The sequence below is a fragment of the Planococcus citri genome, chromosome 2 (genome assembly GCF_950023065.1).
Source record: "Planococcus citri chromosome 2, ihPlaCitr1.1, whole genome shotgun sequence".
Taxonomy (NCBI): Eukaryota; Metazoa; Arthropoda; class Insecta; order Hemiptera; family Pseudococcidae; genus Planococcus; species Planococcus citri.
The window spans coordinates 52,114,828-52,138,674 of NC_088678.1; the positions used below are offsets into that span (position 1 = coordinate 52,114,828).

Below are 23,847 nucleotides of genomic sequence, written 5' to 3' on the forward strand. Positions count from 1 at the left end.
TAATCTTATCGCGTGCTGCATCGATACGCTACGCGTATGGTATTTTTTCTCCTACATACGCAAGTGCACGCTATACATATTCCAACGTATAGAAAATTACAAATGCCTTCGGTAAGAAAAAAAATAAGTAACTATACCTACAACGAGAGAGATAGATAGACGAAATTCCCGGCGTCGAGGGTGTTTCTCAATCTACAAATTACCGCGAAGCGTTAGTGACATCTTAAATTATCGTTCGGATTGTTTACGAGTAGATATTTTTATAAGCTTATAAGTATCGACGTAGCACATCACAGAGTGTTGAACATGAAGGTACCTTACACGACGTCTACGTCTATATTCTTTGGTATTATGTCAAAATGTCTTAAGCTCTTTCGTATACAAAATCGAATCTCCAACTCGAATCATGCTTAATTCACTATAGATAACTTACTTACTTCGGTATTCCGACCGGATGAGTTTTCAGTTTGAATTTTGTACACAATCGCGTCCGATGTGCCCAACACAATCCATCTGTAACAAAAAAATAGTCAAAAATTAATTTATTAAAAACATCTACTTCAACCGTGTAGGAGGACGTAAATTAATTCGTTGTATCGATATTGCAATACAATAGAATACAACGATAAGTAAAAAAAAGCTTTGAAAGTAGATAGGTACGAGCATGAAAACCTGACGTCATTAACGAAGCTGAATCTATCGCAAAAAATATTTCGTTTGAACTTTTATCATCGTACATCCGATGACAAAACTTAATTCATCCGATGAACAGGACCCGAGACGACGTTCTCTAAGGAAAAAACTGTACTGATTGTTGTATTCCCCCGGAGCGACGATAGAATTAAAAACGTGACATTTACAAACTTTTTTCTTTTCTTGAATACGAAATAAAAACTCTTCGACTTCGACGTAGAAAACAATAAATCCCCGACAGTTTTCCAGCGACGACGCAGGACCACGGTGAAGACCGTGAACGTAACTTTCAAGGGTATTCAAGCGTTAAATCAGTAGGTACCTATCGACAGGGTTTCTTGTGAAATCCCGTCGAATATACCTATCAATTCAAATACGGGCTATTGACACGAGAGATTGGCTACGAAGGACCTTGGAACTTTTTTTTTTGGTAGCGAGTGGGAAAATTTTCCATGATTATTATTTCAGTTTTATACCTCGACATTTTTCAAAATTAAAATCGTTTTAGAAAATGTAAAAAATCTCGAACCAAAAAATGAAGTCGAATTTTGCAATTTCACTCATATTTTTGCACTAGTGAAATAAGCACAATCAGTTCAGTGAGAATTATTCGAGAGGAGGAATGGAAGGCTCGTTGTCTAACATTTCAAAATTTTAGCAATAGCATGTATCAATGTTTTTCACAGTGTTGGTAGGTATTATTAATTTTACTAAATTCGTGAAATTTCAGCAATTCATTTCAGTTTTTACCCATTTTTTTTAGTGACTTTAAGAAATTTTGTAAAATGCAAGCAATTTTTCAATACGTCACAAAATTGTAATGGCAGCAATATTCAATCCACATAAAAAGTATAAGCCTTAAGGCAAGTTGGGGTGGTGGGAGTGGGACAAAAAAAAGCAATATTCGATTAATTACCTATATCTTGTCATTTTTAATTGTTACTTGAAGTAAGTTGGCTGAGGCAAAAATCACACTTTTTGGTAAAATTGACCAAGAAAAGTTACAATTGTCTTCCTATTCCATTGAATTTCTATCAGGAGTTTTAGACATTTTTTCAATGATATTTAAGAGAATTTTTGGGAATTCGTTCATTTTTTTTTACATTTTTAATGATTTTGAATTTTCAACCAATGATGAATTTCTAGCTTTTTTTCCCCTCTATTCAATAAATTTTTGCATTATTTTGTAGCACATTTTTGAAGTTATTGTTTCAATTCAATGGTGTTGACTTCATGTCGAACCATGAAAATAATTGAAGTTGATAAGAAAATGAAAAAACTTGGCATATTGATTCTTGTTTTGATTAAAATAATTTATTTATTTATTAAAATGAAATATTTCATCCAACTTTGCAATTTTTGATCCCGACGAAGCTAAATCGAAAAAACATGCAAAAATACATAACAAGCCAAAATTTTAGGAGCTAAGGTAAAGGTTCATTTTTCGATTTTTAGTGAATTTTTAAAAATCAAATTTGGATCAAAAATATGTACAAAAAAAATTAAAATTCTGTCAAGTTAATTCAGACAGCAAGACTTTCAGAAATACCCATCTTTTTACCCATTAAATTGACTGAAAATGGTTTAGAACGTTTTGAGCAGTTCTGAAGTTTCCAGCAGATTTTCTGAACGTTGATCTTTCCATAAAATTTTACCGAAGGAAGTAACCCAGTCAATTCAGACATTTTGACCGAAAAAATCCTAATATTGGATACTTTTCTTTAGTCCCCAACCCCAGATCGTGAGCGTCCCCCTGTGAAAAGGTGAATGCCTCCCTCAAAATCAGGTTTTCACATTTTTCTCTGGAGAAACGGCACCTACGAAAAAAATAGGTGAAACAAAAATTGTTCAGGACTATTTAAATCCAATAAAAAAGTGAGTTCAAAGAATTTGACCAAAATTATCGTGAAAAGTGTAAGTAATCTGGGTATTTTGACACGTTGAGCGCGATTCTGGAATTTATTTTTTCGAAGTATACCTACCTAATTTTTATGTTTTGAAAAGTGCAAAAACAAACTTTAAAAAGTGATGCTTTTTAGCTATCTTAGTATAAAAAAAAAATATTAACTTAGACAGCTAAGCAAAGCTTAGCTGTAAAGTGTGCGTAGCTAGCTGCCTTTTCTACAGCTATAGCCGTTATTACATCTAGGTAGTGCATAAGTGAATCAACCATGTCACAGTAATGAGAATTTTTGAAACTCTCACTGCTTCAAAATAATAATTGTTTTTCAGTGTTTTCATATTTTCCAAATTACAATAGGTATTTCAGAATAATTTATAAGCTTGTATTGCTTCTAAATTAAGAAATTTCTAGTTGTTTTTCATAGTTTGCATTGTTTTAAAATTTACAAAATTTCAAATCAATTTCCCGAATTCCCCATCGCTACAATTTCATAAAGTTTTCAATAAATTTTCAGAATTTTGCATTGCTGCTGAGTTAGGAAATTTGCAATCAAATTTTAGAATTCACATTACCTCTAAATAGTCAAATTTTGAATAATTTTTCAGAATTCTTATTGTCTTTAAATTAAAAAATTTCAAATTCAATTTTCAAGTTCATATTGTCCACAAATTGTAAAACGTTTACTCAATTTTTGGAATTTACATTGCCTCCAATTTTTCAGAATTCTCATCTTCTTCATAAATATTACAATACTTATTTCGTATAATTTTCAAGTTCACATCTGCAACTTACATTCAGAACTTGCTTTTTATTCTAAATTAAGAATTAAATCTTATAAAATATGTTAAGAATTTGAATTGCCTCTAAATTACACGAAAAAAATATGGGTAATTTTTACAAAAAAATTCAACTAAATACTGGTATTTAGCACAATTAAGTACCAGATCCCATTCGATAATTTTTACTGTAATTGTATAGTAAAAATTATCATTTTAATAAATTTTGCTATAGGTACCAATAGTAAAAATCATTTTGTTTTAATAATTTTTACTAAATCATGATAATAAAAATTACATGTTTCAATTGTACAAAAATTAGTTTAATTACTCATTTTGAAGTAATTTTTAAATTAAGGTGCACCGGGGCAAGTCAGAATGATTTTTTGCAATTTCAACTTTGACCAGCTGTTACTCCCCTTCTGATGAACCAATATGGATCAAATTTATTATGTAGGTTCCCATAAGGGTTCTTAACCTATGGTAAAAATTTGAGCGCGATTGACACAGTAGCTTTCGCTCATTGGAATAAAATATAAACTGTCCTGACTTACCCCAATTGGGGGAAGTCAGAACAGGCTAAACTTTGCAGAGGCGTAGATCACAAACCGAGCGTCCTAGAAAAATTGCACAGAAACAAAATTGTAGAGAATTTAATTCTCTTTGAGATCACTCGCATCAGATTTTCACTAGGACGCACGGTTCGTCCGCTATATGCGAAAAACTAAGAAATAGAAAGTCTGTATTTTAGACCAAATTCAAAATAAGTTCAAAACAACAACAAAATACAATTGAACCAAAGACATCTAAAATGAAACTGAATCGCGAAAATTTTTATGTCGTGATGAAGTAGGGGTAGTACCCTCAAGTCACCTTTAGTGGCACTTCACCAGATATAAACCCCTAGGCGCTAGAGCAAGTTTTCTAACTTACCCCAAATTCCAACTTCCCCCGGTGCACCTTACCTATAAGTAAAAAGTTAAAAATTATTCATGTCAAGGTAATTCTTACTATACTTATGGCTATACCCTTACAACAATGACCATGCTAATTTCGATGTGAATGTCGACCCATCCACATCCGTCACTTTTGGATGCCACATGTCGATGTGAATTTCGACCCTGTGTCGAGCTAATTGTCGCTGTAATTGTCAACTGATGTTGATCTACATTCGTGTCGACAATTGGCTCCACATAGGGTCGAAATTCACATCGACATGGGGCATCCAAAAGTGACGGATGTGGATGGATCGACATTCACATCGAAATTTATGTCAACCTCCTGCTTCCTTAAGTTATAGAATATGAGTTTAAAAATTTTTAATTTTTTTTCCCATAAATTATTTTCTCTGCTGGGGCTATTGCTAGTACTGAAAATAGCATCGATGCAAAGTCCACTTCCGAAGAAATACAGACAAAAAGTCTGTATAATCAAGAAGTTCAACAGAAATCCCTTATATCAAAGATGGTGCAATACTTTATCTGCGAGTACTAAACTAATCCATTTTCATGTCGACATGTCGATGTTAATGTTGATGTGAAATTCGACATCAACAAATACATCCACAATATCAACATCATATCATCTACATCTCCAAACTGCGGAAAAGTGAATAATTTCATCAATTCCCTAAAAAATTTGTTTTCCACATTGAACAAGATCATATTTTTGAATGTTTACTAAAATTTTAAACACTGAAACAGACATTTTAATTCTGAAAAATTGGTCGACATAGTTGTAGATGTAAATTTCGAGCATCGAATTTTACATCTACATGTCTAGATGGCATGTCAAGGTATCAGAAATAATGAGAAAATTTCGAAAATTTTCATTTACCTGGCTTTTGTATGGACAGAAGATTCCTACTAAATAATTAATTGATCAATTTTCCATCATATGTTGGAAAAAAACGTAGTCGATGTAAATGTCGACGTCTACAATTGTTGTGCGGGTAGGTAGACCAAAAATTAATGAAATGAATTTTTAGTTAGCAAATGATATCATAATTCATAACTCAATTTCAGCATTATTTTTGCCCCATTATCATGTACTACATAGGTAACTCCAAAGCATTTACCTATCCAATTTTCCTACGAAAAATCTGTCACCTACCGACTTACCTCACGGGGATTCGAACCTGGGTCCCTAAATTTCCTATTCCTACCTACATGCCCTAACCACTCAGCCACGAATTCACTACGAGGGTTAGGGCATTAAAATAATATATTTGTTTGGTAAACGCCCCACCAAACCATTCCCACTTGGAATTTACAGCTAACAGACCGGGGGTGTAACAGGGTACAATGAAACACAGCTGGTGATGGAATAGACTGGGGGTATAGCAGGGTACAATGAGCGGCAGGTGTTCTACAAGTCCCCTTTTCCCTTTTTTAGGATTTAATGCATTAAAATAATGAACTAAAATTGCAATTACTCAGCAATTACCCATCCGAATTGAATGAAAATAAATCTATACCCTCCGCCTTAATGATTCTCAAATGGTGTCCAATAGGTACGAAAAACGGTTGAATAGCTTAAGAGAACATTCATTGTAATTGAAATTTCAATTTCTCAAAGCGAAACCAATTGTAAAAATCCAACTAAATTCAATTTGTTTAGGTAGTTATTTGATTGCACTTTTTGACTTTTAAAAATTCGATTTCAAAAAAATAAGTTTTGATGGACTTTTTTGAGAATTTGGAATTTTCAAAATATGACTGAAGGTTCCAAAATGACTGAAAATTACCTTCACTCGACTCAGTATGATGGAATTAGGGTATAAAGTAAATTAAGTTGATTTCCAACTTTTCTGGAAAAAATTTTGGTGGAAATTTTAATCTGAACTCAAAACAGTTTGAAGCTGCTTCCAATTATTGTCAAGGAGGGGAGCCGAGAATAATATGACACATACCAAATTTTTCATTTTAGGTCAATTTGGTAAAATTTTGATTATTTTGATTTTCAAATACCTACGTATATACTTTGGTGCTCAGAATTTTGGCTGGTGATGTATTTTTGCATGTTTTTTAAAATAAAATAGGTACCTACCTATGGATAATTTTTAGTTGATTTTTTTTAAAAATTTCAAGATGAAGATTCACACTTGAATAAATCATCCTACTCTCTTAAAATTTAAGATACAGCAAACGTTCCACAGAGCACCTCATCCACAAAAATTTCGCCAGCCACAACGGAAAAACGCACGAATTTCAATCAATTCGCAACCGCTAATTAAACCAGGATAATTGAAAACCTCTACACGAGGGTGTACACTTCACACCTCAACAAAAAAAGAGCTAGGTCCAGGTACACTGCACACCTATCGTACTTATACATACACGTAACCTCACAATAATAATAAAAAGCTCGCATACGAGATGAAAATTTTAAATAACAAAGCATCAGCGTAAAGCCAATGAACCCGAATCTACACACTTCAATAATCCCATAATGGTAATCAGGCACCTATTTATTTTCATTTAACCGCATTATTTCCTTATATCTGATACATAATTTACGCTTTTAATAGCAGCAGCAGCAGCAACAGCACATCCGATGTATCAAAACATATCAATGGCTAAACCTGATATGAACCACATTTATAGGTACGCTGGTTCTTTCGATATTCAATACCAAAGGATACCTACAATGAATTGCATATATATATCAATTTGCGGTCCTTTTGGGAAATCGTACGTGTTATTCTTTTCGGATACGAATATACCTGTAGGTAAGTATATAGGTACCATCTCGATTCCAGCGTGACTTCGTTATAAACATTTTTTGTGCTATGATTTTAGCGTTGTACGAGTGTAAAACACCTAATTACAACGAGAGATAATTTTTTGTACAAAATAGCACGTTTAGGTTTACTTTTATAATATAAATACGTAGTGTACACAGACATACATGAAACATTGTAGGTACGTATATGATACACGATTAATAAGTAAATACCTACCTTACCTAAGGCTGAAAAACGTGGTAATTTTTACACTAGGTACCTACGTTCATATAGGAACTATACATTGTAGACCTATGTAGATTTATAATTCACTCGAGCGTATAAATGGTGCACTACGAGTACCATAGCACCATCGCGCGGTATCTTATCATAAATAGCATTATTGCTTTACACGTTATTTGTTTTTAATTTAACTTCGCTATTAAAGCAGAAACTTGCGCTTTATTTACTTTACACTTTACGCAACGAAGACGTGCCCATATTTTTGAAATATGACTACCGAAATACGATTATAACTTTTTAACGGGTTAAAATACAATGTCGCATATTTGCTACGTGTTGTTCCATATGTCTATATACATCCGATACTTAAACATTGTCGTTTTATTGCAGATTTTCGCGGTTCAGATACTCTCTAAATTTGAAACAGTCAATTTCACTGCTTAGCAGTCACGACATTTTGCCTTTTTAAAGCAGTAGTTTATTTTGTATAGGTACACTGAAAGAAATGAATAGCAAAACGATGCAATGAGCACCGCAAAACGCGGAAATTTTGGTATAGGAATTGAATATAGAAATCAATCCATCTCAGTTCGGGAATGGTTACCACTCTTGATGCACTTATTACATTACTAATGTAATGAGTGAATCAAGAGTGGTAACCATTCCCGAACTGAGATGGATTGATTTCTATATTCAATTCCTATACCAAAATTACCGCGTTTTGCGGTACTCATTGCCATTCATTTCTTTCAGTGATAAATATTTAGCTTCATTCTGAAGTTTACATGATATCAAGGAATTAAATTTTTTATTTGTCATATTGCCTATCTAATAAACCTAATATACCTGTACTTGAATATTAATTCATAATCAAGTTCGACGAAGAGTTCAATCATGGCCTCATCGTAACTGACAAATTGATCAAAATTTTCACCATACAAATGACGAGATTAAGCTAGACCCTTACATACTTACTCTTTTCGTCGAACATAGGTACAAAGATTTAAATCTTCGAAATACTTATTACACTGACATGCCTTTATAGTTTTCATTATTATCTGTTACGAGCCATGAATGGTTTCCAGACAGAATTCGATTAGGCCAGAATAAAAGACTGCCCATAGGGAAATGATGGTTCAAAGGCATAAAATATTCTCCATCTTTATAAACAGTTACGAATGAAAAAAAATTGCAAGAAAAAGTAGATAGCTGTAGGTAGAGAGTATATTTTCTTCGAAATGGAATAGATTACCATCGCAGAAAACTGCGGACGGAATAAGGAAATGAAATTTTTAAAATAAACCAATTCACAAGGTACCAAAACTCTTCTTTTAATTCTTAAAATATGCTAATCGGAATATTTACACAAAACCCATACTTAAACTATTTATTTACATCGAGTTCATAGAATGCTTTTAACCACCAATGACCCTATTTACAAAAAAAAAAAATCGTACCGACATTTAGCATAAATTAGCGACATTGTATCAGACACGTGACGCATTATATCACGTCATTGGTGCAGAATATTTTCTTCTTTCCCCATGAAAAATCGAGTCCGTCTCAACATCTCGTGCAAATTAGTCCGATTCCACAACGTCGAATTTGTCATTAATACTTTTTATAACCTTTGAGCCTCGTAAACTTACTCGTCGTAGCAGCATTTGTAAACCTATAAAATTTATAGCATCGTAAACGTAACGCAACAATGCCATCTAAAAACGTTGCTTATTGTACATAATACGCTTATGTCATCTATATAGTCGTATGGTACTCGTATCTTCGATGCGCACAATGAGGTGAAAAAACTCTTCAAAAAATATACTCTAAAGCTATATGAACAACTCGTACTGTGAGTAATTTGGTATAAGTAGGTAAGTTGGAAAATACAGCGAGTTATGAAAAAAGGATGACCAGCATCTCGGTTGTGAGTTTAAATGAAGCGTAAAAATAGCCAAGTTTATCGATAAATTTAGCCTTTTGCGTTGGAAATTATTACCTCATTTACATTTATTCGCTTCGACGATTAACACAAAGAATACACAACTAGTTTCGCGCTGCACTCTTCTCACTGTTCTATTCCGCAGTCAACTTGTCTACAAGGGATAAAAAAGCCTACCTACATGCTACCGATAGTAACTCAAGTTCGCGTGCAAACGATCCGATACACAGTTTTAATCGCTGGTAATTTCATTCACAAACGATAAATTTAATCTGTAAGATGTAGATCAGCTCGGATGACCGGTTAGTATCGAATATTGTGGGTTTGGTGATCTATCAACTGCTACGAGCCTATAAAGAGGTATAAAATATCGACTGAAGAGGTATTTTATATCATTTTTAAAATAGGTATGGAAATGCACAATATTCTATGCAGATTTTCACACACATAAGTTACAAGTTCATCGAGATAAATAAACCACAAAAATGTAGATATTTGTATCTACCAAAAAAAATAAATAAGGCCACCACGATTGCCAAAAGCACACACATAGGTATAGGATTGCAGGAGTAATTAACACATCAGCAAGAGTAGGTAGGTACTATCTCTATAGTTAAAATACGAGAATGTATTGAACTCACCCAATAATCCAAATACGAACGAACATGACTACTTATCGAAGACCGAATGACTGCGCCAACCCTTCGAATTCAGAAGGGTAGAATTATTTATAATCTCATGTAACATCCATTCGGTTTCTCACTAGGAAAAAACTCAACATGTTGACAGCTTTGGAAACTCTATGTAGACTGTATATTCAAAGCAAGTTGACAGGTTTTGAAAATGCAATTCGTTTTAATATATTAAAACGTCTCTCGAACAACGTTTGTTTTTTAAAACTGTCATTTGAAAAATCTGACTAACAAAATTTTTCCGTCGAAAAACTTTATAATAATGTATCACTGGGAATCGAATAAAATGCGAATAAATATCCGACTCGTTCTCACTACAGCAACAACAACAACAACAACAGGTAACATCGCGTTTAATTTTTCAATTACATTTTTTTATCTACGAATTTACGAAGTACGATTAATTTGAAAAAAACAACCGGTTCGATAGTACGTAAGTATAGGGCTAATTCGTTTGTACGTATACGTGAGCACGTGAGTCTTTTTTTTACCGCTTGCAAACGCTAGAGAACACGTCCGTCACATGTGCACGCCGCGGCGCCGTATATTTAAATCAATGCCAAGGCAAAACTGATAGCGAGTCAGACTAAATAACCGCAAAATTCAAAACATTCCCCTCAACGCGTTCGACTCTTCGACTTACTTTCTCACCACCACAGGCAGCCAATTTAAGCAGCCTTTTCATTTCGAATTCTAACTCGAGTCGAGTGTTGAAAGGTATTATTCATCGTTAAATATAAATTGAACAGTTTTATAGATTTTTTATTTTTTTTTCGAGGGTTTCAAAATTAAGTACTTATTTACGTAGTACGTGGTTTTTGTATCATGACCGTACAATTGCGTGTATGGTCAAGTTGTTAGATGAAGTTTACCATGTCTAATTTTCATTTTGGTTGGATGTTTTGTGATCTTAAGTGTAATAGGTAGATATGTAATTACTAATTAACATTCTTGACTTGAGCGAATGAATAAAGTACCGAAGTACGAGTGTGTTTCATGAGATGAATTGAGGATGGGAACAAGAAAGGCAAAAGAAATGTTATAGTAAATGGGCCGAATGCAAAAGCATTCAAATGTGGACTTCAATTTTTCGTTTGAAAATTCAAATGTCTTTCCTCTGAATATTTTTTTAATTGCTTCTCACATTTTTTCAGCTATCAAGCCATTTAAAATGTTTCACCAACTAGCCATTTTTTTTATTCTTGTAGAACAATTTTGCAAGGTACCTAGCACAAGTTTGAGAAAAATTCAGAGTGATCCAGATAAGACGTGAATTATTCGTAAATTAGGTACTACTACTATTTTCAGATGGAAAATATACCTATCTCTTTACGCAAAAAGCATCCAAAAATACAGCGCTAACCAAAACTTCAAAAATTGATTCCCATTTTTCAATGTATAGCAAATTTGAAAAAAAAGTAATATTGAACCCATTTTTACTAATTTTTTGAAAAAATCAAAAATTAAGTAGGTAAATGAACAAATTAAGGTAGAAAGCTGAAATTTGATTCATAACAGCATGACCATTGACCTTTTTTAATGACTCCTTCGATCAATTTAGGTAGGTATAATTTTTTTAAATGAATCTGTGTTTCCCCATCCAAATGTAGATTTTTGTAGTAGGTATATTTCGAGAGCTGAAAAATTCATAAATGTGCTAGAGATTAAAATAAAGAATACAATACAATTTTCAGCTCTTTACAATGGAGTTTCGTAAACATCAAATTTTTCAACCTTACTTATTATTCTACATTTCCCCGAAATGATCGAAAAGAAAAAAATATTGGTTCAAATTGACAGAAATAAACTATGAAAAATTGAGTCGGAATCGATTGATTAGGAGGTTACGGAAAAGGCTTAAGTTCTTACAATGTTTTTATGCTGTTAGTCTTTCAAGTAAGTACTTTTAACCGCATGAATAATATGGCATTTTTTTCAACGTATAGGTAAGTATTTGTATTTTATCAGGGTAAATTTCATTTCGTAGTCACCCTCTCCTTTCCCCCACCAAAATGAGAAAGAAAACCCAAGTTTTCAATAAAATTACTGTGGATTAATATTGTAAGTTCAAAAAAAATTTTTTTCAATTATTTGCAACTTTTTAAAAATTGACACTTTTTTTTTAGAAAATGCTGAAATGACACTTCAATGAAGCGAGAAAACATTACAACGTTTAGAATATTTTGTTCGAACTGGTTTCAAATCTCGCAAAGTTTTTTTTTCAATTTTCGGACTCTTTTTTTTCAATTTTAAAGTCTGCTTTTCTTCGTTCATCAGAAAAGAGCCATTAAGGGTAAGATGGCGAAATCCGCACTCTCATTAAATTGAACAAAACGTTCTCGAAAAGTCAGCCTACAAATAATGTTTGAGTCAATTCCCCCCCTCCGCTTCAAACTTGAAGTAAGGAATGCAGCCGTATTCGTTCACTCAAAATTCAAAATTTTCCATATCTGGAGGGGAGAAAAGGAGGGAACGTGGTTTAAAAATTTCACAAAAAATGGTCACTAAGTACATAATACCACGCACCAATTCCGTATATTTAGTTGTTTTTTTGGTGGGGGAGGGGGGTGAAAATTTTTAAAATTTGTAGAAAAAATGAAGGAGGGACATGATCCTACAATTTTTGAAAAATTCAGTTGTACCTTGGCGTGACAGTGTGACACACACAAATGAAGCATACGTTTCCAAAACGCACTAAGTCCATTTTTATGATTTTTGAGATATCAACGCCATCTATCATAAAATTGCTTCCCGAATGCAACGGTGTATCACGTTTTAAGAAAAAATGAATATTTCCATGAGAAACGAGGGATTGAAAACCATGTGTGTCATTTCTACGTTTCCAAAATGCACTAAGTCCATAAAAAAATAAATTCATGATGAAAAATTTTGTTATTTCAATGCGATCTTGTTTGTATTTTACATTTTGGTGTCGACGAAAGAAGAATAGTTTTCTTTTTTGATTTTTTTTCTTTTTCGTTAATTTAAGAGTAAACGAATCAAAGAAGTAATCAGAATAAAGAGTATTATTATCAAAAAAATTAGTTTTAACTCAGCTCTTCTTGGACGAGAATAATACTTTTCCGAACGACACTAATTACTATTGTTTTCAGCGTTTTTCATTCACCTGGGGATATATTAAGTTTCCAAACGGCACTAAGTCCACAGGTTTGCAACATAACACGTGCTCTACTGCCGCACCAAAGTGAATATTTTTTTTTTCAAAATGGAGTTAGTATCGGAAAGGATACACAAAGCAATTTTGCTAGGGTAGAATGTGAAACCACGCGATGTACTAGTCTGACACAGTTTTTTGTGTTTATCTCAAAATCAAAAAAATGGACTTAGTGCGTTTTGGAAACGTATGCTTCAAATACTTTTTGAAGCCTTAAAAACGGCGCAAACACTTTTTTAAATTGTTTATTGGCAATTTTATGACTTTCAAGGTCAATACTTATTTTGAACCAATTTAAAATTCTGAACAACTCTCAAACAGCCTAAAAGGATGACAAACGGTTTCGTGGTTCCCCAATAGGACTCTCGTATCTGTGAAAATTGTTTAGCGATTTTTTGTACCCAATCCCATGTCATTGGTCCCTGAAAATTTTAGCCCCTTCACCGAAGTCGTTCCGAATACACGACTGCAAAGTCTCTTCAGTTCATTATTGTAACTGTGCTTGAGTTGAAAAACATTTTTTAAAATCTAATTTATCTAAAAATTTACATTTTTGAGAAAAAAATGTTGTAAAGTGAGTCTTTTTTCGAGAAAAAAACCTCCTCTGTTTTCCCAAGCTATTTTGGTCTCCTTGTGTAGAGTTTTTCAAAGTTAGAAAAAAATGCAAGAACAATGAAATGTCACTGGTGGTAAAATTTCGCATTTCTACACCAAATTCTTCCAACTAACTTTCTTTTCAAGAAGAAACACTGTTGGTCTCTTCATATACATATATGTAGAGCATTTCCTCAAAATAGGAACAATGAAAAAAAATTTTAAAAATTGAAGTCTTTGAAAATTGTTGGAAAATTTTCTTCTGTTCAGAATATTTTTAAACAATTCTCTTTTAGAGAAAATCCCTCCCTAGGCACTTCAAATAATATTGGTCCTTTTGCTTGAACCCATCACTCCGCAAGCAAAAAATTGGAAAAAACAAAAAATGAAAAATTGGAAGAAATGTGAACATTAAGGTATCCTGTGAAAATTTTTCGTTTATAGTCAGAACCGTTCTGAACAACTTATATTTTATTGAAGAAAAAAGTTTGGTTCCCATAGTTTTTTTTTTTTCGAGAACAGGGTAGGTGTAGAGAAACATTACAAGTCGAGCCATTTAGAGAAATTAAGACGCAAAAATAAGTAATAAAAAGTTATCATTCATTTTCCATCCACACGGTACCTGAATGAAGTGTTCTCACAAATTCTTACTCATATGACTAGATGTAGGTACAGCTAGTTACGCACTTTCATATAACTCCATATTCTTCCTTCCTTTGGCTCTACTTTACCTACGCATACAAAAGTAGGTATATATGTTAATTATAATTACACTTCAGAAAGTTTTCGGTGATTTTTTAATCACTGTTGGTAAGGTACCTACATGGTTTTGGTACAACGATGCAGCCTGCAGAAAAAAAATATTCGCAGGGAAGAACACACTGCTATGAAAATTTTTTAATTACCGGGTAGAGTACTCATGGTCCACCTCTCATGGCTGACCTCAGAATTTCAGGTTAATCACTACATTACGTGTTTAAAACATTAAAATTCCTTTTGACCAATGTCTAAATATTTAATTTTCAGATTTAAAACTATATTGTCGTCTGTATACCTACTACCTTGGTACCTATTTGGATAGTTAACGATACGTGGCCTATGCCATTAATCGGATTACCTGTACGGACGTTTGAGAAATTAATCTTTGTCTCACGTGCTAAAATACACCACTGTTCTATACTGTGCAGTTGTCAGTATAGATTAAGCGAAATGCAATAGCTCGTGTAAGTTGATTTGTAATTATTAAGCGGTTATTATTTATATGTATAAGTATGTAACCAGTAGCGCCTCGAGTTGTTGGTATTTCTCTCTCTCTCACGCATACATCATAGGCCTACTCTATAGGAGTGGTTCCATACCGTGTATTCGGAGTATATTTAGGTGCGGTAAATCAGCATACTATATGCTTGCTGACTACCTTTGTACCTATGTTGAATGTACTCGTACTAGGTATGCAAATGTAAATATGCCGATTTCCTTGCCGGGTTGTTTTCATTTGCTGTAAATGTATAGATTTTTATTTTTATTTTGGTGTCAATATACTCTTTATTAGGTAGCAGCGCCCATTCAAAACAATAGAAGTTTTGTCAACTGCTCAGTCAATACCTACCGTCCTATACATTGTTAACGATACAGAAAAAAAAAAATATATACAGTTTCGGTATTTGCGCATTCATTTTGATCCCGAACTTAAAATTACTCGTATTTCGCGCCTGGGTTTGTTTATTTGGCAACAGTTATAGCCCATTATTCGAAGAGAGAAAAAATGTTGCTTCGTCGAACCAATATATCAAAGAATATAGTCCAATACGCTTAACCGAATGTTATTTCAACTTTATTATCGGTACATTTCGAATAATATTCGAGTCGTGGTTCGGAGATGTTTTTTCGAGAGTTATGTTAATAAATAACAAATTCTTCGCATAGTCTACATTTTAGCAGCTTTTTGCTCTATTCAAAGGAGTCTTTTTCATTTTAAGCGAGTGATTTACGAATTAATGATTTGCATCCATGGTCCTACGTCACAAAATGTATCGAAAGATGAAGCTACATGGTTCTTAAATATTTATTTCAGGCCCAATTTATTTCTTTAAAAAGGTGTAAGTATTCTTACAAAGAAACTTCTGGTCCCTTAAACATAGATTTGAATGTGGTTTTTTGAAGGTGGTGGGAAGGGGGAGGGTTAATCAAAGAATGGGAACCTACAGTAGCTCTTGAAAAAAATTGTCATCTTTCGAGGTAGGTACTAGATAGATACCAATTTTTCAACAAATAAATTTTTGCAATTTTTTTGAAAAAAGCACTGGTCTGAAATCCCCCCTAACAGAAATTTACCTGCCCAAGTTGATTTTTCAAATTTTTGGCGAATATTTTAAAATCCAAAATTGATAATTTTTTGAAGATTTTTTTTCAATAGGTAGATATTTATTTATTCAAAAATGATGAAATGAATCAAGTCTCTGAAGCTAAAATATCAACTCTACGAATAGAACTTGACGGTTTTCAACCATTCTGGAGCATCCAGAGCGATTTTCAATTTCTTCGGAATTTTTTAATTTTCCAAGGAGGCGCGGAAATCTATAGAGGTAGCTAAAAATAGCGTTGTTAAACTCATCAAACAGGTTTATGGGAATAAACTACAACTCTTTTTTAGTGGCCCAAAGTAACTTTAACGCCTTGTGGAGAAAATAAAAATTTTGGATAAATCGAATATCACTATCGAGGTTCCAGAACTGCCGGAAATGTCAAAATTCTGATTTTTGAAAGGGAGATGCAAGGTGAAGCCATTTGTGCAAATTTAAAAAAAAAAACGTCCCTCGAACATGAATATAATTCATTATTTTTCACATGCTGGTCAAAAAAACACACAATCGACCAACCTAGATGTAGCTGGACTAGTTAAACAGATCAAAAATAAGCTACATAGGCCTAATCAATTCTTAGCTTCCCAAATTAATTTCTGCGCCTTCTAAAAAAATTCAAAAATTCTGGAGAAATCTAAAATCACGCTGGAGGCTCCAGAGTGGCCAGAAATGGTGAAATTCAGTTCGAGGGAGTTTATTGGTTTCATAGATTATTTTTACTGAATATTTCCTATCCTTTTTTGAAAAAATCATTTTGCAAAAATAGCCAATTTTAGATTTCAAAAAATTTACCAAAAATTGAAAAATAAATTTTGATGACTAAAATTTTTATGATGCAGTTTCAACTTATGATCTTTTTAAGAATGGCAGTCTGGTTCAAATCAGAGGCGAATCTCTTGTATGCGATCTCTTGTCAGAGAGATATTCGATCACCAACCATTTGATATTTTTTATTAGGTATTTATCTTTTTTTTTTTTTTTGAAAGATCTTGGTTCCTAAAGATGAAATTTACCTCTCTACAATAAGTAGGTAGCTATGTTACTTGGTCAAAATTTGAAAAAAATGAAAGATTCTCGAAGTTACAAATGCCCAATCAAACTATTCGAAAGTTTATATACATTTTTTTTTTTTTTGAAAAATTAAACACTTACCTTTATAAGTTTTAAAAACACCCATTTTCTCACTCATGTTTGGAAGAGGGTGTCCAAACACGGTGATAGTCAGAGTTAAGACCATGACTGAGGATGGCCTCCACTCTCATTTGCACTTGACAAGATTTTACAACTTTTTGTGCATATTTGAACATGGTGACGATTTTATCTTATATTTTCCCACTATCCAACCATACAAAATGCTATGAACCATCAGTCTGGAGGAAACTGTGTGTTAGCAGTAAGCGCTCGTCAAACATTTCGAATTATATGTCCTTTTTGAAGCGAAAAATTGGCCAATTTTTTTTGGATTTAAAAATGTTTTTGAGCAAATTTTTGGATTTAAACCAGGTAAATAATGGTTAACAACACAGAATCGACCATGAGTAACCCATTATCTATGAAAAAGTAAATTTTTAATCGACTTCGCAGTTTTAAAATGGCGATAGCTCACTGGTTTTTCGACTTTGTGAAGTGGGGGTGGTCTCATATGATAGAGGAAGGTCTAAAGAATAACAATATGGATTCGTCTCAAAAAGGACATATGTGTCATATATACCCCTTTTTGTTATGACGTCTTCAATTCCAATGACCCACGTAGAAAAAACCTACTGAAAACCTACTGACTTATGTAGTATTATACTACACAGCAGTAGTTTGTCAGTAGTTATTCATCACACACCAGTGGTGCTTCAATACTGCATTCTTTACTACCCTGCAGTGTTTCACTACATAGTAGTGGTGATGTGGTGGTAATCCACTATGCATCAGTGACACTCCACTAGTGAACACTCCATACACCAGTGGTGAGTGAGTGACAATCAATACTTACAGTAAGCTGGTGAGTAGGTTTTCACCACATATCAGTAACACTTCACCACTCCATGTCCTACAGACTGGTAGTATGTTTACCTACACACTACTAGTGTGTAGGTAAAAACTTTTTGCAACCTTACTGCCAGGAGTAAGATTTCACCACACACTACTGATGTGTATGACATTTAGTGGTGAAATATCACTAATATGTAGAGTGATGTTTACCTACACACTACATGTGTGTAGGTAAAAACTTTTTGTAACCTTACTTCTGGGAGTAGAGATTTCACCACACACTACTGCTGATAGGATATTGAGCAGTGAAGCGTCACTAATTGCAGAGTGATGTTACACTACACACTGCTGATATTGTGTCATAAAAACTTTAAACAGCCTTACTGCGGGGAGTAGGAATGCCACCACACACCACTGATGTATAGGATATTGAGTAGTAAAGTGTCACTAATTATGTAGAGTAATTTTCACCCACACAAAAAAACCTATTGTTAGCAGTAGTTTTTTATGAGTGCGCTGTGGTGAAACACTAGTCTTTTTCTCAATTTTATAACCAAGATTCTCAAATAAAAAATTTAATGCTCCAAAAAACAAAATTTCATTGATCCTTTTCTTCAAGAATTTCAACAGCTCACAAGGAAAATTTTTTATTCCTTATTCCAATAAAATTGGAATAAAGTGTATGTTAAAAGATGACTTGTTTTTTTTTCTGATCAAATTCAATTTTGGAATTTTAATTTTATAAAAATAATAACCAACTGGTAATTACAAAAATTGAAATTGATTTTTTTTTTTTGAGAACAAAATTTTTATGTTTTTGGAAATTATAAAATTTCTGTTTTAAATAAAATAAAATTTTATGCAATGAGAAAAAGCATAATGATTTTGAAAATAAATTGGAAATTTCATTATGAAATTTGAAGGAGAATGTAGGCAAGTAAGAATAATAATTGAGAAATTACCAAGTGTGAAAAAAATTTAATTCTCAAAAGAAATTTATGAATAAGATTAAAAATTAAAATTAATTCATTTTCCATGAACATTTTTTTCTTTTGAAAAATTCTGATGCCACTGTATCTAGAAATAGCATCCGATTTCAAACTTCAATAAAATTCCCTGAAACACCCCCTAAAATGAAATTTAATAAAAGTATAAAACACCAGCATTGCTAGTTTACCCAATTTTATTTTAATTCAGTTGATTGTTTAGGTAGGTATGTTTTTCTTTATGAGCCATTGAAGTTGTTAAGAAAAGGAAATTTTTCTTTGATAGTCTTATGAAAAAATTCAGAAAAGAATTAAAAAATTAATTTTCACTAATTGATAGAATTTTTCTATAAATTTCTATCAACTTGCCTCTTCGTTTCCATCTGCATCTGTAAATTTTACTTCGAAAATCAGCATTATTTGTTAGGATAAATTTGAGGAAAATCTTGATTTTTCAAAAAGAGTGATAAATCTGATTTGAAATTTATAAGTTGAACTTTTTTCCCCCATTAAACTAACAATTTTTTCGAAAAAGTATAGATCTAATAGGCAGATAATAATAACATCACATAACTATTTCTTATTTTTTTTCCAAAAAATAATTTCTTACTTAAGTATAAACTTGACTTAAACAGCTCAAACACATCTCAAAAAATTTGGAAAATTATTCCCCACATATTCATGTTTTTACCAAGACAAATAACTCAAAATTGGTTTAAAAAAATTTCTTCCCTGAATGGGGCTCGATCGGCATATATGCATCATTTAGGTGTACTTTAGTCACCGGCACTGATGGTGTGCTCCTCTAAACCATGGTAAGTAAGTAGCAGCATTCCTCATCAGTAGAGTAATACAGTAGGATACAGTAGGACAAATCAGAGGTGATTCCAAGTAGGTAAGTGCCAGTAGTGATCACTACTTCTGCATGTAGTAGAACACCACCATTGTAAACAAAAATAGTGCTTCCTGTAGTGATTCACTACTACCCTGTAGGTATTGGCACCTACCTACTGCAAGTAGGTTTTTGCCAATAGTGATTCCTTACTACACTATTTCCCTAGTAGTGAATCTTCACTGTCAACACTACTACCTTATCAGTAGTGTTTCCTAATTGGTTTTGCCAGTGGTGATTCTCTACTACACTACTAACTAATGACATTTTCCTATAGGGAAAATTACTGGGACAACTACAGTTGTTCCACTGATTTTTCACTACAGGGAAACCCACTCACAAGTAGTAGTAATGGATCACTACTGGCAAAAACCAATTAGTAAACACTACTGATTCTTTATATTTAAAACTAGTAGGTTTTTTCTACATGGGGAGGTCCTGAAAATGTAATTTACTAACAAATGGAGATTGACTGAAAAAAAAACAAGATTTCAAAATCCCAGCTCATAACCACATTTTCCGGCATTTCACCTAGATTTTCGAAAAAGTTGGGTCCCAGAAGTAGCATTTTTCAAACTGATAAAAATTATAAATTGATGTATTTATACATGCATTTGAAAAAAACAACACTTTCTCCCTTAATTTACGTAGACTGCAAATAATTTTTATACATATTTTATCTTCATGAAAAAGAAAAAAAATGTAGGTGGTAGCTGTTGAGAAAGATACAATGTAAAATAATAATCTCAAGTAGGTAGGTATTTATAAATTTTGTCAAAGATAATTTTTAAGAACGTGAAAAAATAAAATGAAAAAAATTCAGATATGACTTATCTATGGGTACCCACCTACATTACATTCTTAATTTTTTTCCTTGAATGTAACATCGAGCGTGGGTACAAAAAAATAAATATGAAGTAAGTAACAAATTATTTGAAGAATTTTAAATTTTCTCACTTACCTATTCTTTTCACGTAGGTACTCAATTACTCATTTATTCTGTGTTTTCCTCTTCCTCGTAATTGTCAAATTCTTTGAATATTTGCTTAGTCATCATAATTTACTTTCAAATTTCAAGTCAGTAGACTAGAGATAAATATTGAATCTGAGGATGGCACATTATAGGTAGGTATTTTACAGATCATGTCCAACTTCGATTCTATAGAAAGAAGTTCTGGTTGGTATCGTTAGTTCATTATACATATACCTAATAATCATATGTAGGTACTCAAAAGACTATGGCACAGATAGGTAAGTAAAGGTAGGTAGTAGGTACTAATAAAATATTTAATAATGAAAATTGGATACCTATACGTATACGTGAAAAATTTTTCTGTGTTCAACTTCCATCTGGCGTAATGTGATTTTTAACCGAGAGAGAGCGCTTCATACTCGTACATCTAGGAACTGCTGTTTCAACGATCTATCCCTAATAATACTCGTACAGTAATTTTGATTCATTGATTCCGAAGTCGATAATTTTGCCAAATTGATTCCAAAATACACTTCTAGTAACTCGTACCTACCGATGATTTTCTAGCTTCAAGTATAGCGAAGTTAGGTAAAATACTCGTACTAGGCTTACCTACTGTTTACAAGCAGCTAATCATCTATCTTTGTTACCATGTAGGTACCTCTACCTAATTACTGAATTGTTTCTTCCCTAGACACAGTAGGGGGTTAATTTTTAGGAGCACAAGGAAATTATCTGTATCCAACTTAATCAATGAGTTTCGCAAAACGAGGTTTAACATTAACAGAAGCTCAAATCATCATCTTTTAAACCAAAATACGAAAACACATACTATACCTAATAGGTACCTATATTTTTATACCTATCTCTTGGGTACGTAAATCAGTTTAAAAGCATGTGAAAGCTTACAAATATTCAGTACTTTTTCAAATATCGCTACGTATAGTATCAGCTCATTATTATGTTACGAGGTACCTACATATAACCGCACCACCATCTAAATTACTCTCCAAAGTACTATTTTATGAGAAAAAGAAAAAACCTTAGCTATCATTAGTTCGGCACCTCATAAAAATTTACACCTAAGCATTACCTATACTAAATACGTATACTGTGGTATTAAAGGTACCGCTTCATATAGACGTTCTTTCAATACCATTTTACGTAGGTAAGTTTATAGGTAGGTAGCTGTTAAGGTAAATCACACGCTATTAAGAGTAAGAATCAAACACCTGTTGCATCCAGGTTTAGTTGGAAAAATATTTAATTTTGTAACGCGCCAGTGAGAGTGAAAAAAAACTCGATATTTTATTCTTAATTTTGAAAATCTTTTCGCAAGTTTTTCGCCTTCAATTTTACGCCAAAGCTGAAGCGTGAAATTAAGCTTAGGGGTGGATATTGATCAAAAAAAAAAGGAGAGAGAGAAATACAAGCTATAAAAATTAGGTACCAAAGGTTTAACTAAATTGTAAATTATTTTAGTTTTTTATTAGTAAAAAAAATACGGATTGGTTGAAAAATATATTTTATAGTTAATAAGTTGGATAATTTCTTTTTTCTACGCCGTTGACATAATCTTTAAAAGGTGATTAAAAATTGATAGCGTAAGTTGCTTACATTCAACCTTGACTCGATAAAAGTATAAAAGCCTGCGGTTAACTGACAACTTTTCAAACGATATTTTCTCACAACGAGAAAAATGTACAATTGACGAAATTAATTAAATTTCGTTTCACTTTTTTCCAATTTTCATTATTGAATTTTTGCCACGACATAGAAAAGCCGTCGTGTTTTCGTCGAAATGTGTTTTATTACAAAATGTAAATTTTACGACGATTATTTTTCTGTAACGAACGTTTAAGGATTTCTTTTTCTAATGAAAACGTATACCTCGAAGTGTTTTATCTTCGTTACTCGTTACTCGCCAAAAATGTATCCTCTATTCGGGCTGTTCACGTGGGTGATATTTTTTTTCAATTTTTTCAAAACGTTTAAAAAATTCTATTTTTGGTAGGTACCTGCTACAATATGGAAAACCGAAAAACTATGCACTTGCCCAGCTGGTTAGCGGTTACCCAGGTTTTTTCTTTGTTTACATTGGAACCTTTTCAAACGTAGGTGATGGAAAAAGGAAGAGAGGAGAGTACAAAGAGAGCAGAATAATTGTAAAGTTGTAATAACTCCAGGTCTAATGTTGTTTTCATCGTTTTGCGTTCAAAACGTGTTTCAATTTCACCTTCATTTTCAGCGTAATTAATTACAAGGGCTTTTAAATCCAACAGTATGGTAAATGAGTAATTTCTCGAGATGAAATTCTTTTTCATACTTCTAATTCGAACGAAGAATATTTTCGAGATGAAAATACTTTACTCTGTGTTTTTTTCTCTTTGTGATTACAACTCACGTGAAAATTTTCAGAAAACATTCAAACCTGCATTTCAATGGGAATAATATTATACGAAGTATATTTTTCAATTAAAATATTTTTCGGGGTGGAGTAGATAAGGTGTACTTTTTTGTAGGTAGTTACACGAGCGTTTGGAAGTTTTCTCAAAACAAAGTGAAAAAAAAATGCAGCTGCTGACTTAGTACATATTTATTCTTTCATGACCGACTTTTGAATTTTAAAAATACCTAGTCTGAATTGTTCGAAAATTCTATCCAAGGGCACGTGTAAAAAATACCATTTTTCTACACAAAGTACCTACCTATTTAATTCGTGAAATCCATGAAGAAGTACAAAAATTATTCTTGGTAGGTTATTTAAATTTCAACTATCGGATTCTTGGAAAATTTTCACTCCGTATATTTTTATTCGGAAAAATCACTTTGAGAAATTTTTTATCGTTAATAGGTACCTACTAAGTGTTAAGCATAATTTTCAAAGATTCTCGTCAAGATACTCGTA

At 32.7% G+C, this 23,847-nt stretch overlaps 1 protein-coding gene across 1 annotated transcript in view; it reads right to left on the reverse strand.

Annotated features, from left to right (window-relative positions):
• LOC135836400 (thrombospondin type-1 domain-containing protein 4-like) overlaps positions 1-10,512 on the reverse strand; it is a 53,175-nt gene extending 42,663 nt beyond the window's left edge. Inside the window, exons 1-2 of the mRNA XM_065351217.1 lie at positions 9,923-10,512; positions 438-513 (exon numbers count right to left, since the gene is read on the reverse strand). Coding sequence (XP_065207289.1) covers positions 438-513; positions 9,923-9,948 — 102 coding nt within the window. The 5' untranslated portion in view covers positions 9,949-10,512. The remainder of the gene's footprint in view (positions 1-437; positions 514-9,922) is intronic.
• Between the last annotated feature and the right edge of the window lie 13,335 nt (positions 10,513-23,847).